At 46.4% G+C, this 15784-nt stretch overlaps 1 protein-coding gene across 1 annotated transcript; it reads left to right on the forward strand.

Annotated features, from left to right (window-relative positions):
- The first annotated feature begins 7622 nt into the window (after window positions 1-7622).
- LOC136469178 (uncharacterized) lies at window positions 7623-15372 on the forward strand. The gene is made up of 6 exons (XM_066467478.1): window positions 7623-8025; window positions 10957-11097; window positions 13136-13352; window positions 13485-13745; window positions 14442-14764; window positions 15104-15372. Exons 1-6 carry the CDS (start codon window positions 7623-7625, stop codon window positions 15370-15372), a joined length of 1614 nt encoding a protein of 537 aa, XP_066323575.1.
- The last annotated feature ends 412 nt before the right edge of the window (window positions 15373-15784 follow it).

Here is a 15784-nt window from a genome sequence, read left to right on the forward strand (position 1 = left end):
TGGATATGTGGCTTGCAACCCTTGTAGAGCTAGAGTAAGTTTGCATTTCACTATTTCTTATACTAATTAAATTGCTCTAGTTGATTGCTAGATTTTTAAATAGGCTATTCACCCCCCTCTAGCCATATTAGGACCTTTCAGCTTAGCGCCGTAGTTATTGGCGCCGAGAATGGTGCCAAGATCTACGGTGCCGAGGTGGTGTTTTAACCCGGCCCCCAACCTTTCTGCCTGAACCTTCTTCCTCTTCTTTCTCCTCTCTTTCAGGTTTTTTGTCTCCCCACTTCGTCCTACCTCACGAATCGACATATTGAACCTTGGAAACTTTGATTTGATCCGTAGATCTTCGAGAGCAAGGTATCCTCGCTCCCTCCTAGTTTTTTTACATCGATTCGGTATATATTAGTCATATTTTTCAACTTAAGAATCATCATTACTTAGGGTTTCATGCAATTTTAATATTTATATTATACAACCGTAGGATGCTAAGGCATGGAAAAGCTAGCAAACCAAGGTAACCTCAGCGCACGTTGTTATGGTATGGGTTCATTGTTGTCCGATCAAATGGGAAACCCTAGGTGTAGGGTTTAATGTTAATTGATTTTGGTTCTTATAACGAAAATGACTAAATTATAGTTATGGCCGGATGACCGGAAATACCTTCGACCCATTGCCTCTGTCTAGTGGTGTTCCAGTGCCCATGTGCTTTTGCGACGATCATTGCAAGGTTGCCAAGTCCGATGAAGAGGACACGTATAGGCAGAGGTATTGGATGTGTTCTAATTTTGCATTTGAGCCTACACTTCGTCAGCCCGCATTAACAAGATGGTGAGGAATTGATGTTTGTATCATATGACATCTTGCATGATTTTTTGTTTTGTAACAAGTGCATTTTTTGCAGACCCCTCCATTGCTTTGTGATTTTGAGCAGTGGATCGACACTGAGATCAAGCCTGAAGACAAGGAATGGATGCAGAACTTGTTGCGGTGGGAGGTGGAGGACAAGAAGATGATAGAGAAGAGACGTGGAGAGGAGGCTGCAAAAAGGAGCACAAGGAAGAGGAGGAAAGGAGGCGTGTTGCTGCGTATAGGGAGGAGAGAGAGAAGAAGCTTGAGCATGCACGACGAGCGCAAGCAGCGTTGGAGGAGAATCCCGATGCCCTGAGGAAGGGAAAGTGGCCTCGTTGCACTCAGTAGTCTCCATGACTTGCTAGTTCTATGGTTTATTCATGAATAATGTTGTCTACTGTCGGCACGTACTTCTAGTACTATTGTGTTGTTTAATGTGGCATAGTATTGGACTTTTCATTATGTAGTTATTTTTATTATTTGTGGTCATAATATTCAGTATAATATTGTGGACGTAGTGAAATATGATCACATGCTGCAAACAAAACCTAACGAAGTAGGACATTATATAATTCAACACACAAAACACATGAAATGGCATGTGAGAACATGTACCGAACTAGGGTATAGAGTTTCTTTGACTAAACCTAACATGCCTTAGGTAATTAAACCAAACAACAAACAAATGGATGTGCCATGTGAATAAGATAGGGTCATCCTAGTAGTATGGTCACATAGCAAATTGTGTTGCACCTTCTCCACAGTAGCCTCCCATTGTTGGTGGTGGTGGTGGCGGGGGTGATGGCAGAGGCCCCTTGTTCTTATGGTTAGGACAGGTGCAATATGGATCACTGCAGAGTGCCTCCTATGAATCGGCACCATTGTTGTTGTCGTCCTGTTCGTCGTCCTTGTAACCGCTGCTAACTTTTCTTTCTAGATTGAAGATAAGGTCCTACATGTAGTAGATGTACTCCGTATGCGGTTAAATAGGTCGAGGATCGACCCACCTAGTGAACCCATAGTTTTCTTTGGCCAAAGAAGACTGCAATAAGTATGTCATGTAAGCTGTATAGAAGAGGAACATATTAAAGAAACAAATAGTAATAGCAATTACCCATGCTCGCGGGCATTTGAAGAAACGACGACCTCCATCTATTTCCTCGGTGAACATCTGCACTAGGCAGTCCTCACCATGCATGCATTTGGCCACTCTTCTTTTCCGTTCATCGTATCCTCTCAGTGGTGCCTCTTTTGTGAAATCACTTTTGCTCTCAATCGGGAACCTCTCATAAAGAGCTTCCTCAAAGAAATTGGGACCAAGAGAACCCTCCCACACAATGGTAGTTCCCTTCCCCTTTCATCTCCCTCTAGACGACCTTCCAGACATTGGTACTACAACGAAAGAAAATACTAGTTGGGAAGTAAGTAGCAATGCATCCAACATTGCGTATATATAGGCAGAGGTAGGTTTAGTTGCCGTTTCAATGTGTTATAACTGGTCATAAAAAGCCTAATTAGTTTCACTGAAGAGCCTATTTCAATGGACACTAAAAAGCCTAGATTCATTTCCTGAAAAGTCTATTCGTCGTTGACATGATAAATCACTGAAAAGCCTAGATGCTATAGTGTACTATGTAAGTGAAGTGATAAATCGCTGTTGTCATCGTACTCCTCGTCCTTGTAACTGAAAAGTCTATTTTCATTATATGAAAAGCCTAGATTCGTTCACTGTTACTGAAAAGCCTAGATTTTTCTACAAAGTGTCTGTACGATACGATTGGACTATACATGTTTTAATGAATTTACATTTAATTTGTGTATTACATTTATGCCTTTTTAGCAGTGTAGTATAATTAATGATTCACGAAAAAAATTCGCAAGAGTTTTCCTTGTTTCAGGAGCATCCACGGTTACAAATAGAGACATCATTATATAATCTAAACATTTAATCATTCAAAGAGCATAATGCAACCACATCGAACATCACAATCAACATAACATGTCCTGCATAGTCCATAATATCCATACAATCCCAAATAGTTATAGGAAAGTAACTACAAAGTCTATAGTCTTACCCTCACTGCCTCCTAGTCTTACCCTTACCCCTGTGACTAAGAGCATTGGTATCTGGAGTGTAAGGGTCAGGTGGACGATGTCGCCTAGTGCCTGAAGGCTATGTAGGCTGAGTCAAGGGAGAGTCCTGGAGCTGAGACGGGCCAAGCTCCTCGTGCCTCTAGTCCATGTCGTCGTCGTCCTCGTCCTTGTCCTCATCCTCGTACGCAATGCCTATGGACCCTGTAGGTGCTTGGCTAGAGGAACCTAAGCCTCCTCTACTTACGGAAGGAACCTACACGTCTTGCGTCGTGGCTATCCTACAACCACAACGAGCAGCCGCACGGCGTAGCCAACGTGACAGCCTCTGTTGTACAAAATTATGTTAACTAAAAGAATCTAACGTATTAATAATATGTTTGAAAGAATATTTTGAATCTTACGTCTAGGAAGCTACGCGTGTCGTCGTCCTTGACTCTCGGACGAAAGCGCTCAATGTCTTCAATGGAGCATTTGAGGTATTGCCCTGCAACAAAGTTCTCAGTAATAATACTTCTCAACAGATAGCAACAAGTTTTATTTTCTTTTGTAGAAGAAAAATTCACTAAACAACTACTAGGACTAAACCCATCCGAATTTGTACCGTCACCTACAGGTCATCACAATATCCATTTGGTCATGCATCAAACTCCATCTAGTCCTCTTCTGAAGGCATGATTATGTTGCATGATTGAATTAATTATAAGGATGCTACAACTCAAAGGTGCCACTAACTAAAATAGATACCTCTAATGCATAATGTATTGGTATACAACTTAACATAGAAAAATAAGGCAATTGACTTACCACTCTGTCCAAGATTGGTCCTACCTCCACCTACCTTCCTACACAAGTAGATTGGTCGTACGCTGTGTCTTCATCGTTGGAGGACTCGATGTCGGCGTAGTCATCTTCTATCCATTGTAGCCTTAGCCTACAACGTGTCACACGTTGGTACCAAGCTTGGTAGCGCCTGAACTCATGGTTCGTGTGCGGCTCGTTGTTCTCGTCCATATTGTCGTGCAACAACTCCCATTATTCAATGTAGTACTGGTGGTGCTTCTCCCAGTCAAAAATCTTTCTATTCTTCTAACGATCCAACCTGCACATATGTCATCATTACTTCAATCCATATACATGTCACCATATTAATGGAAATGGACCATCATGAGACAATTGAAATGGCAAAACACTTACTTGTGTAAGTCAACGCCAGTCGAGAATGGAGTTGTTGGCCAAAGCTGTCTCACTCTAAATTGGCATGCAACTCTATCTGGCAGGTGGAACTCAACAGCATAAAAACATATTAGAGGGCACCTCATCCTATAGAAGTCGTCATCGCACCCACAAATGTTGCTCAACTGAAAAAGAAGTGCCCCCTCTCCATCGTACGGCTCCCACGACACCTGCAACATGTCCAAACAAGATGTTAGATGCTATACTAAACCATTTCAAACTAGCATGGAAAATAAAATTTACTTACACTAGACGCCATGAGCGTGTCTAGCTCGTTCGTGAACTCAATGTACGCCTGTTGTAACCTTATGTGCAGAACCCTAACCTGGTCCCAAAGGTACGCCCACATTGGTTGTCGATGTGGAGGCTGACCTAGGAACCACTCACGATGAGCCAGAACCTTGGGACGGCCAACTGGTAGACGAGCCTAGATCCACAACTAGAGCAGGTACACACATCCACCAAGTGACACTAAGGACGAAGTTCGATGACATGCCTCGCAAAGCTACCAGTAAAGAAAACCCAACACTACAGAGCCCCTGCTGTACTGACCCGCCTGGTCCTAGTCACTGAGGTAGTGGACCCACATCCACGATGTAGTGTCACCCGTGGCGTCAAGGAAGAGAACGCAGGCAAACAGGTGTAGGATCCATGCCCTACAATGAAACATAAACTTAGAAATGTACAAATAATTGGCACAATTACAAGCATAAATTGAGACATGCATAATTAATTGAATGAATACGACAAATATGAAATAATGAAAACAACCAATAGTCGCACCTCACTAATTTGACAATGGCAAGTGTGTGAATTGTGGACCAGTCTACCACACTTGCCGCACTCATACTGCTCAGGATCACTAAGAAATGGAGTTCCTCTCCCATGCCTCGTTCTTCTAGGTATCTGATCCATAACCATCCTGTGCCTCGTCCTCTTCCTTGATCCACGCTTGTTCCAACGGTAAGCTGGATCCATAATGTACTTTAGCCCATCATATGGAGGCCACTCTCTAGGGTACCGAAAAGGCACAAAGCGGGGACTCCATGTGTGCACAAGTGTGTTGACACTGAACTCGTGAAATATCCCGCTCTCGATATTATAGTTGTGATGCCTAGCTGCTGCCACCAAATGGGAACATAGAAAGTGGTACTGCCTTGGTTTACCACAAGTGCATGTCTAGATTCACCGCTTTGATTGCATTGAAAAGTACTAGCAGCTACTCATACCCATCCTCCTAGTCCCCATATATCATCTTCCACGCTCACTGCTTAGCCCTCCAAGCTTTACCATAAGTTATCACATAACCTCCATACAACGCCTCAACGGTCCTGATAATTGTTCTAACCTTCATGTTAGGTTCTCCCTACAATATTCCCATCAACCGCTTGGCAATGAGGGTAGATGTCAACTGCCGATGCTTCAATGTCAGCACATGGCCAGCACAGTTGTGTGGCCCGACAACTTTTATGATCTTCCACTGTCCGATACCTTTTGCTTCATTACACAAACCCTCCATGGGCAGTGTTCCATATCACACACAACTATGTAACGGCGCTCCACATATGAATGCAAGACCTTGTAAGGTCTCTTTCATATCACTACAAATGCCTGCAACCACCTCTTCAATGTAGAGAGGTCCTTGAATACCCTCCCATTCTCAATTACCATGTTTGCAGACACCTGATCAAAATGAGCAAGATCACTGAACTCGTGAACTCTTAGATCATAGTGGCCACGAAAGATACGCATCAGCATCTCAACATCACTCTCTGTCAGCTCTCCAACAGGACGATCATCATCAGAATCAAGAGCCCTTGCCATCTCATATGGCTCTGAATCATTCATAATTTCAACACTATTGGAGGCACGGAATCCATCTCCATAGAGCACTTGCACAGCAACAGTGGGCACATCCACATTGTTAGGAATATCTACTGCAACATAAGTAGAAAAATGAGGAAATAATGAAAAATTAGATGTAAGGAATGGGGTAAGCTCCCAATAACTATGCGGATAAGACACTCACTTGGATGATTCTGTGTCAAATGGATCTCATGAGAAGGATATGCCACAACATCATAAGTCTGACAAGCATCTCCAACTAGCTCATTGGGGGTAGATTGAGCATCCGAAACAATAGGTGCAACCTCCACATCCATATCAGGTTCTAGGATGAGAGGGTCCAAGTGTGCTTGTTGACCCATTGGTGGGGAAAACCCATGAGGGATGGGATCAACTAACACTCGATGCACAACCACGTCCAAACATTGCAACTGGCTCTTCATAGCCGATCTCACATAGTTCTCCCACTAATCCGCACACCCAATTGGGATCATTCGCCTGAGGATGTTGGAAGGAGAACCTAGGTGCAGTACACCCTCAATTGCAATGCCATCATCATCATCTCCAAGGCAATGCAGCTCCTCCCGAGCCCTTGCAACCATCTCACTAAATGAAGGTCTATCATTGAATAGCACAGGCATGCTTTGTATGTCAACAAACTCAACATATCCATAGCGATCGCTTTCAATGGTGCCTCCATGATATATGGTCACTAGGTTGTCCATCTAGTTCAAACACGTAACGAAACACATGTTCTTTAGTCCAAATTAGACGATAGATAGTACCTAACAAGTACTTTCTAACTACAAACCAAGTAAATAAGATAATAACTACGTATATATATACAGTGTACTCACTAAATAGCTAGATCCTATTTAGTTAACTAAATATATAATTACCTATCTAAGTAGCTATCTAACTATATCTATGTACCTATGTATCTATGTTTCTATCTATCTACATATCTATCTGACAAGATCACTAACTAAATCAACTACCTAAGTCATCACATTAACTAGTAAATAACAAATGCCAAAACTACTACACTACAATCAAAGCTAACTAAGTAGGTACATTGTATATTCATAATTTTTACCTGTCTGATGAGTTCAAGATCTTATGGACAGCACCCCCTCCCCTCGGCCCTTGCCAAAGGCCACCGCCCTTGGCCATAGGACGGCCGGCGACAGGTATGTGGACGGGGGCACGGACATCGATGGAGTCACAGCGGACACCAGGATCGATGGCCCTAGGATGGACTCGTAGTAGATGCTGGGCGTGGGTGAGGGTGACAAGCTGGGCTGGCGATGGGGTGGCCGAGCGCTGTAGGGGCCGGGGCCGGCGGTGCCGCGGCCGAGGACGTGGACGTCGATGGAGTCGTAGCGGATGTCGGGATTGATGGCCCTAGGATGGAGTCACAGCGGACGCCAGGCGTGGGTGAGGGCGATGAGCCAGGCCAGCGGTGGCATAGCCGGGCACTGCAGGGGCTAGGGCCGGCGGTGGCGCACGGCAGGCATAGGATGGTCGGCGCTCTACGCGGTGAGGTGGCGCAAGCGGCCTAGGGCTACGGGTGGCCAGCACTATTGCGGGCGCGGGACGTGGGCATGGTGGCGGTGGCGAGCGTGGGCCACGGGTGTCGGCGAGGGCACGGTGGTGGCCGGGCGCGGACCGCCGGCGTGGTGGCAGTGGCGGGCACGGGCGAGGTTGTGGGCACGGTGGCAGGCGCGTGGGGCGGTGTGGGCGCGAGCTCGGTGACCGAGGCAACACGCAGCGGCAGACGTGGTGCCCTGGCTCGAGAGAGAGTGGAAGAGAGAAAGAGAGAAAGGAAGGGAGGTCCTATACGTAAGATAGGGCTCAGCGCCAATAATGACGATGCCAAGCTTGACGCCAAGATCCATGGCGCCGAGCTTGGCGCTAAGATCCACGGCACCAAGCTAGCTGCCATGTCAGCGTCCACGCCACCAACGTGGCCCGACCTAGGCACCAGAATCTATGGCGCCGAGATGTGTAAGCTCGGCGCCACCAATAATGGCACCGAGCTAAGGGTCCAGATTTTGAAGTCATACCTCCAAGGGCATATTTGTGAAATTTTTTCAAAAAAAGGGCTAAAAATAAAAAAAAATCGAGTGACGCGGCGCGCGGGCCAGGGGAAAGCGGAAGAGCGAAGCGAGGATGATGAAAAGCGTTCAAGTGGACAACAGCGCGACCGCCTTCCACCGTGTGACCGTGTGGTACTGTGGTCCGCAGCACTACAGTAGCGAGTAGGTCTGCCGTGCACCGAAGCCCCCGCAGCTACAGCCCTTGCTCAGGGCATTGTGGTGCCCACCCGCACGCATTTGCATCGATCGCAGGCCGGAGCCCGAGGCAAGGGACAAGGATTTGGGGCCGGCCTAGAGACAGGGAAATTTTTTTATTTTTAACACTTTTTTAAAACTATTTTTAAATATAACACTATTTTTTTTCAAAACTAACACTTTTGGCTGCGCCTATTTAAATGGCACGGCGAAATCACGTTGCCGCGCCATGCATGTTGGCGCAGTAGGAGCAGTGATGTGGCAGCGACCAGACCGTTAAACGCTGACATGGCTAGGACCGCCTGGGCGTGCTGTGACGCGCCACGGCGGATGGCGTGGCAAGGCGCATGACGTGATTGATTTGAAGCATGACACTGAGCGAGCGAGCGAGCACACGTCTCTCTCTTACTGCACCCAAGCCTCCTGCCTGTAACCCCCTCGGTGTTACATTGTACTGCTTTTGCTGAGACACTGCATGAGCATCTTACTTATGTGCAAATGTGTGTAACATAAAGTATAAATCAATATACGGTACTTGAAACGTTTCTCCAAAACAAGAAACAAACGTTACGTTTCATGTCGCTTGATATCATTTAGTATCCAAATCGGATTTTATCGAATAAAAATGCTATAAAACGTTTATGCGAACTTTGATAAAGTTTGTAGTACGTACTTCGTAGGCGACGATGAAATATGTGCGGTCGAGGACGAGGGTAGCTAGCTAGTACATCCAGTAGATCAAAATTGGAATTCAACGCGAAACCGTTCAGAGTTACGTCAATTCGCGTAAGTTTAAAAATGGGTCGATGAAGCCACTTTTGGCAATTTTTGTAGAGAGACCGGGTTAAGAAGTGGTGAGACGTTTTGGCACGATTGGCTAGCCTTAGGTACCCTTTTCCATGTAGAACGACTGGTTTGGCGATTGTAGCATTCGGGTTTGAGTTTTGGGATGCTTTAAAAAGCGTGCACGACACATGGTTCATCTCCGAGCGTGGTCACCACCCTCTGCTTGGCCTAGCACCACTGCTGGCTTGCCAACGTGCACTGCCACGTTAGCCATGTTCCCACTGCTGTGCTTGTGCATGTACACACGCGTATGGCCCTTGCACTGCTGCTGTGGGCGAACGTATCTGCCCGGCACCCGCACGCATGCACACAAGAGCACCGCGCCCGGGTCCTGACGACTCTGCTTCCCCTTTAGCGCATCCAACGTGGCTGTTGCTCGCCTCACGTTGCGTCGCGTCGCTCGCCTGGCGTGCTGTTCAACATTGCCGTCCTGGTACTGCTCCCGTTGACGTCGGCTGCGCGCGCGCGTGGGCTCGTCCAGCTTGTCGTGTTCTCACGATTTCACTCAAGGCCACACCAAAGGCGCCAGTCACTTTGCCTGTAAGGTCATTGGCCGGCCAAGCCACGCCAAGCAACCGAATCAATGCGTTGCCCTTTTCTGTGTACGGTGCACGTATGGCGGTCGTGTGGAAGGATGGCGTCGTGACAAACTAGCCACTGTGGCGGTGGTACAAGGAAAGGACACCAATTTGGAATTCTATCGCCGCCGGTCGCCATAAGTCCTTAGGAGTCGCCGCTGCAATTGGCCTCAACCGCTCCACCATTTTCCAATTAACCGTGCCCACTGCGAGCCCAAATCGTTAGCGTGTGAGTGAAGCCGTCCTGGCTTTCGTTCGGCCTTCAGTGAGGTACGACGGGGCATTTCCCCTTGTCGGGCTGCCATGGCCGGCGAGACAGAGTTCTCAGCCGGGGTGCTGCTCTTGCTCGTTTGTTTCAATCGGGCACGGCGGTTGCCTCTCCTTGACTCATTTTCCTCGTCCGTGCAGTGGTCCATCAACGGTGTAGCAAGCCGCCGAGAACATCTTCTCCGCGACCAGCGTGAACCGGGCAACCTCGCGCATGCAGAGCAGCCGGCGGTGCGTACTATTGCTCTTAACTTGTTGATGTCATCTCTGCATCATCCTTGCATAACACAGGTTATAGGGCCGCTTTCTTGTGAAAAAATAAACCCTTGAATACATTGAAATACGCTGCCTTGCTCTGTTGGGCGTGTCCGCGTAGCTGTCTGGGCTAGCTCCCCGTGCTGGGCCGCGCTCGCCGTCTGGGCCAGCTAAACTTTGATAATTTGTGGTAAATCTTGTAGATGTCCAAAAATAGTGAAACCAAGTTTGTTAGTTTCACAAAAATACCATCTACTTGTTAGTACAGTTAGATTGCAGTTAGCTGTGGAAAGTAGTGGGTCATAAATTCAAAACTAGAGAGCTAATATTAGGTAGATTAATATTTGTAGGAATATTTGTGGAAAATTGGTGACAGCTATAGCTATGAAAATTTTACAGTAGCCTCACTAGATTATTATGTACTTGCTGTAAATTTTGTAGCCCTAGAGTAGGATGATAAATAGAGTAGCCATTGTCCTTACTTTATCGTATATAGCGTAAATCGGCGTTAGGAGTAAGAATACATGTAGTTGCTATGATAACAATGAATGTTGTACTTCAAACTTGTTATCGATAACAAGAGATAGCTTAGTACCATGGTCGGTAGCACTAGCTTAGTAGTTAGATAGATGTACTTTTGTTTTAAGAACTGCCGTTGCTATATTACTAAGTATTGCATCATCATGTCATGCATGTAGATCGTGAGTTGGTTGAGTTCGTGCCCATCGACGAACAGGAGTACGACGAGGTGATCGAGGAGTACGACGAGGAGATCCTCATACAGGAGGGTGCCCTGGAGCCTATTGGTGCTGACCTTACTGACCTGTCGCCTGCCCAAGGCAAGCCCCGGTGTATAACACCTATTTTAAATTATCACTGAATATATATCTATGATGTGCATTTACGTTACAAGTATTTTATGGAAACTACATGCATAAATATATCTACCTATGAGTCCTACTAGTACAGGTCGAGTAGCTGCTATGCTCAGTAAATCGGTAGCGTGAGTAACCTGCCATTACTCACAAGTAGGTGATAAACATGATCACTCATGATAAAATGGTAAAGGTAAATGGTGACCGGGCAGGGATATGGTTTGGGTATTGGTGGGTGTAAAGGGTTGTGTCCTGCGGCCAACAGGGCATAGCCTGGTTACATTTTTTCCCTATCTGAGTCGATTAAGGACCGGTCATTGCATAAGGCATCGTGGGCATGTCACAGATTTATTGTCTCGAGCGCATACTTGGGTACGGGCGCAGGGAAGACTTGTTGCTCTCTTGTCGTAGATCTGGCTCTTTTTGGACCGACTGATGGGAGGCGGGATGGTGGTGGTCCTTGCATCGCATTGAGTCCAAGACTCAAGAGTGGGGGCTTGGAGTCCAAGTTTGGACGAGGACCTGGACACCTAGGACAGGAGGGCAATGGGTTAGTCCTACTTGTGCCTGGGGTACAATTGGGGCGTGTGTTTTAGGGCACCTAGCTGGGCATATTGATTCGTGAATCGTCGAGCTATCCGGTACAACTTGTCTCGTGTTTAGCACCATAGTAAGAACTGAAAGTTGAAAGGAGAAGAAATGGAACTTATTGCTCAACTCTTGCTTGAAAGTAGATCAGGTGCATATATAGACTGGATAGATAATAACTTAATGCGGCTAATAATAATAACATAAATAAGGACTCACTATTAGTATTGCTTTCTGCTAAAAGAAAACTAGCAAACCATAAAGCTTATCATATTCCTTGGAGTTGAGAAATTATTCCCACTAGTCGGATAAGTCTTGCGAGTACATCGTGTACTCAGGGTTTATTTACCCCTGTTGCAGGTGATGTATGAGAAGTACCTTTGTGTGGAGGATTCTTCTGGTGGGCTTAGACAGAATCCTCGCTCTGATCGCTAGATGTTTATTTAAATTCTGCTGTTTATCATTCCACAGTCTAACATTTGGTATTGTAATAATGTACCTTTTAAGAAACTCTGATGTATGAAATGGACAAGTATTGTAACTCGTTCTTATTATTGGATCCTTGGGAAAAATGTGGATCTTTTGGGTTCTCCCTTGGGGTGTGCCCGACGGATACCGCCTGTTGTAGCTTGCTTTTGGGGTGCTTAGTGTCTGGTGGAAGACGAGCGCCTCCGTAAGTGTGCTATTTCAGACATTTCTACCACAGTTGGTACTAGAGCCAATAATGGTTACGAGTTCATCACCCTTTTTCAAAACTTAAAAATTTGACCAACAAAAGTTTTGCGAAAAGTAGGATGCGATTATATTAGGTAAATAAATATAAGCCCTAGCAATATGGTCTATCTAGGATAGCGGCACTGGTTTTATCTAATCAGTTTTCTACAGGTACACTGACTTACGTTGCGTAAGAAATCGCTTAGTATACGGAAAGTGAGTGTGCGATGTGTCGAAAAGTTTTACGAATGCCGCTATATTTTGGCTTGAGTGAACGTATAGGTCGAAGCATGCATCATGATAATAGCATCTTACTTCAACTGAAATCCCGCTTCACAAATAATTGAATTAGTAAATTGATAGGACTAACTAACGGAATGCTTTAATAAATGTGCTGTCATTTCTCTAATCCCTTGATGCTGATCGGGAGGGTGTTCTAATGGATTGTTCATATCTCTTACAGATGAATCTAAGGTCTGGACACGGGAGCACTAGTGCGGGGTGGCTCACGGTCTTGGCGAGGGCCACGACGAGAGTGGCCGGGCCCATGAGCCCAACGGGGAGAGCCATGGGGCTCCACTTCTGGCTCCTCCTCCGCCACCACCGCCTCCAATGACCCATGCTGAGATGATGGCAGAGCTATTGGCTGCTCGCCGAGAGTCAGCTCATGCCATGGACATAATGGCACAAGCTGTCGCAGGTCTCGCCCATGGAGGCCACGGGGGCAACGGTGGGAACGGGGGTGGTGCCCACCATCTGGAGGGACCATCCTCTTACCAGGACTTCCTCAAGACTCACCCACCCACCTTCACCCAGTCTAATGAGCCCCTAGATGTGGCGCACTGGCTTCGCATTCTAGAGCAGAAGTTTCTGCTACTCGACGTGGCCGACGAGCAGAAGGTGCGCTTTGCAGCGCAGTAGCTTTTGGGGTCTACAAGCACATGGTGGGACACCTTCCATGCCATGGAGTAGCCTGATCATCCAACAACCTAGCAGGAGTTCACCACTGCATTCTGAGAGTTCTTTACCCCTGCCGATGTCATCAACAGGAAGGTGACTGAGTTCCTCGAGCTGTGCCGGGGGAATATGACAGTGATGGATTATGTGAACAAGTTCAATCACTTGGCTCAGTATGCTGGCATCCATGTGGACACTGATGACAAGAAGAAGGACCGCTTCTTTCGCGGTCTCTCTTCCATCCTTCAAAAGAAGCTGTATATGGCGAACTATCAGACCTTTGGGGCACTGATGAACGCCGCCATTGCCATGGAGGGTTTTCAGCGGGAGTCCCAGGCCAAGTGGAAGAGGAAGTGGGTGGTAGCTAGATCCTCTAACCACCTTCACACATAGAAGATATAGGTTGTCCGGTGGGGGCCCTATCAATCATCCGGCAGGCCTTCATTCCGGCAGCCCTAGCAGACTTCGCAAACTTCCTCCACCCAGTACTGTGCACCCCTGCATCAGGTGCAGCCCTAGCAGTCTCAGGGACAGCAGGTCCCACCTCATTAGGGGTTTGGGAATAGGCCAGGTGCTTGCTTCAAGTGTGGCAAAGATGGCCACTATGCCCGAGCTTGTCCCTAGAACCAGCCAGCTCAGTCCGCTCAACCGTCACCGAACTCTAGGCTTGTTAAGAGGACCATAATCAAGAAAAAAGTGCCCAGTAGATTCGGTCAAGTGCATTTCATAGGTGCTGAGTAGATTTTGTAGCAGGAGCCGATGATGGCTGGTATGTTTACCATCGACTCCCATCCAGCTTATGTGTTGTTCAATTCTAGTGCATCACATTCCTTTATGAGCATGGGGTTTGTAGAGCGGCACAACTTACCACTTATGGCTATGTCGTATGCCTATAAGATCCATACTGTGGGTTCACAAATATTCATCAATACATGAACAGATACAGTAAGCTTGGTATTAGCTACCCACACTTACCGCCTACAGTTCATGGTAATGCCTGGGCAAGGCATTGATGCTATTCTTGGAATGAACTGGTTGCGGATGTATAGGGTAGTATTGGATATGAAGCAGAGGAGTGTGGAGTTACGACTTCCTTCTTCTAAGGATAGGATGTCTCTTATTGTACCCTCAGATCCAGTCTTACCTGTTGCTGCCCATGCTAAAGCCTCTCTTGATCTTACCTCCAATCCTATGGTATGTGAGTTCCCGGATGTTTTTCCTGAAGATCTTCTAGGGTCGCCACTAGACAGAGAGGTAGAGTTCTCCATTGAGCTTGAGCCTGGTACTGCTCCTATCTCTAGACACCCATACCACATGGCTCCAAGGGAACTAGCAGAAATAAAGAAGCAGCTGAAAGAACTGATAGACAAAGGTTTCATTCGTCCTAGTTCTTCACCATGGGGTTGCTCGGCTATTTTCGTGAAGAAAAAGGATGGTACTCTGCGGATGTGTGTGGATTACCACCCCCTTAATGCGGTAACAGTTAAGAACAAGTATCCTTTGCCTCACATAGATACTTTGTTCGACCAGCTAGCCAGTGCCAAGGTGTTCTCGAAGATTGATCTTCGATCAGGCTATCATCAGATCAAGATCAGGCCACATGATATACCAAAGACAGCTTTCTCTACTAGGTATGGGCTGTATGAGTACCTAGTGATGTCTTTTGGTCTCACCAATGCTCCTGCCTTCTTCATGTACCTGATAAATTCAGTTTTTATGCCGGAGCTGGATAAGTTTGTGGTAGTTTTCATTGATGACATCCTGATCTATTCCAATAATAATGAAGAGCATGCCCAACACCTTCGAATAGTGCTGGCTCAACTAAGGGAGCACAAGCTGTATGCTAAATTCAGCAAGTGCGAATTTTTGTTAGATCGAGTACAGTTTTTGGGGCATGTGTTGACACCTGAAGGCATTTCTGTAGATCCCAGCAAGGTGCAAGATGTATTGGATTGGAAGTCTCCCAAGTCTGTGTACTAGATTGATCAGTTCCTTGGTCTAGCTGGATACTATCGGCGTTTCATTTCTGATTTCTCTAAGATAGCCCAGCCAATGACCAAGCTACTCCAAAAAGAAGCTAAGTTTGATTGGAGCCCAGCTTATGAAGAAGCTTTCCAAACTCTGAAGACATTCCTGACCACTGCTCCTGTATTGGTCCAACTAGATATTGATAGGCCCTTTGATGTATACTGTGACGCCTTGAAGACAGGGTTGGGGTGTGTGCTTATGCAAGATGGGCGTGTGATAGCATATGCTTCGCGCCAACTGAAGAAGCATGAAGTAAATTATCCCACTCATGATTTAGAGCTGGCTGCTGTAGTCCACTCTCTAAAGATTTGGATGCACTATCTGTTGGGTAACAAAGTACATATTTTCATTGATCACAAGAGCC

Source organism: Miscanthus floridulus, chromosome 8 (assembly GCF_019320115.1).
Source record: "Miscanthus floridulus cultivar M001 chromosome 8, ASM1932011v1, whole genome shotgun sequence".
Lineage (NCBI taxonomy): Eukaryota > Viridiplantae > Streptophyta > Magnoliopsida > Poales > Poaceae > Miscanthus > Miscanthus floridulus.

What these genes read in the sequence shown, in the direction of transcription:
- LOC136469178 (XM_066467478.1), top strand. Translation starts at nt 7,623, where the DNA reads ATGGTGGCGGTGGCGAGCGTGGGCCACGGGTGTCGGCGAGGGCACGGT. An exon ending in CAGGCCAAGTGGAAGAGGAA is followed by an intron (nt 13,746 to 14,441) that starts GTGGGTGGTAGC and finishes GCGGATGTATAG; the next exon opens with GGTAGTATTGGATATGAAGC. An exon ending in GAAAGAACTGATAGACAAAG is followed by an intron (nt 14,765 to 15,103) that starts GTTTCATTCGTC and finishes TGATAAATTCAG; the next exon opens with TTTTTATGCCGGAGCTGGAT.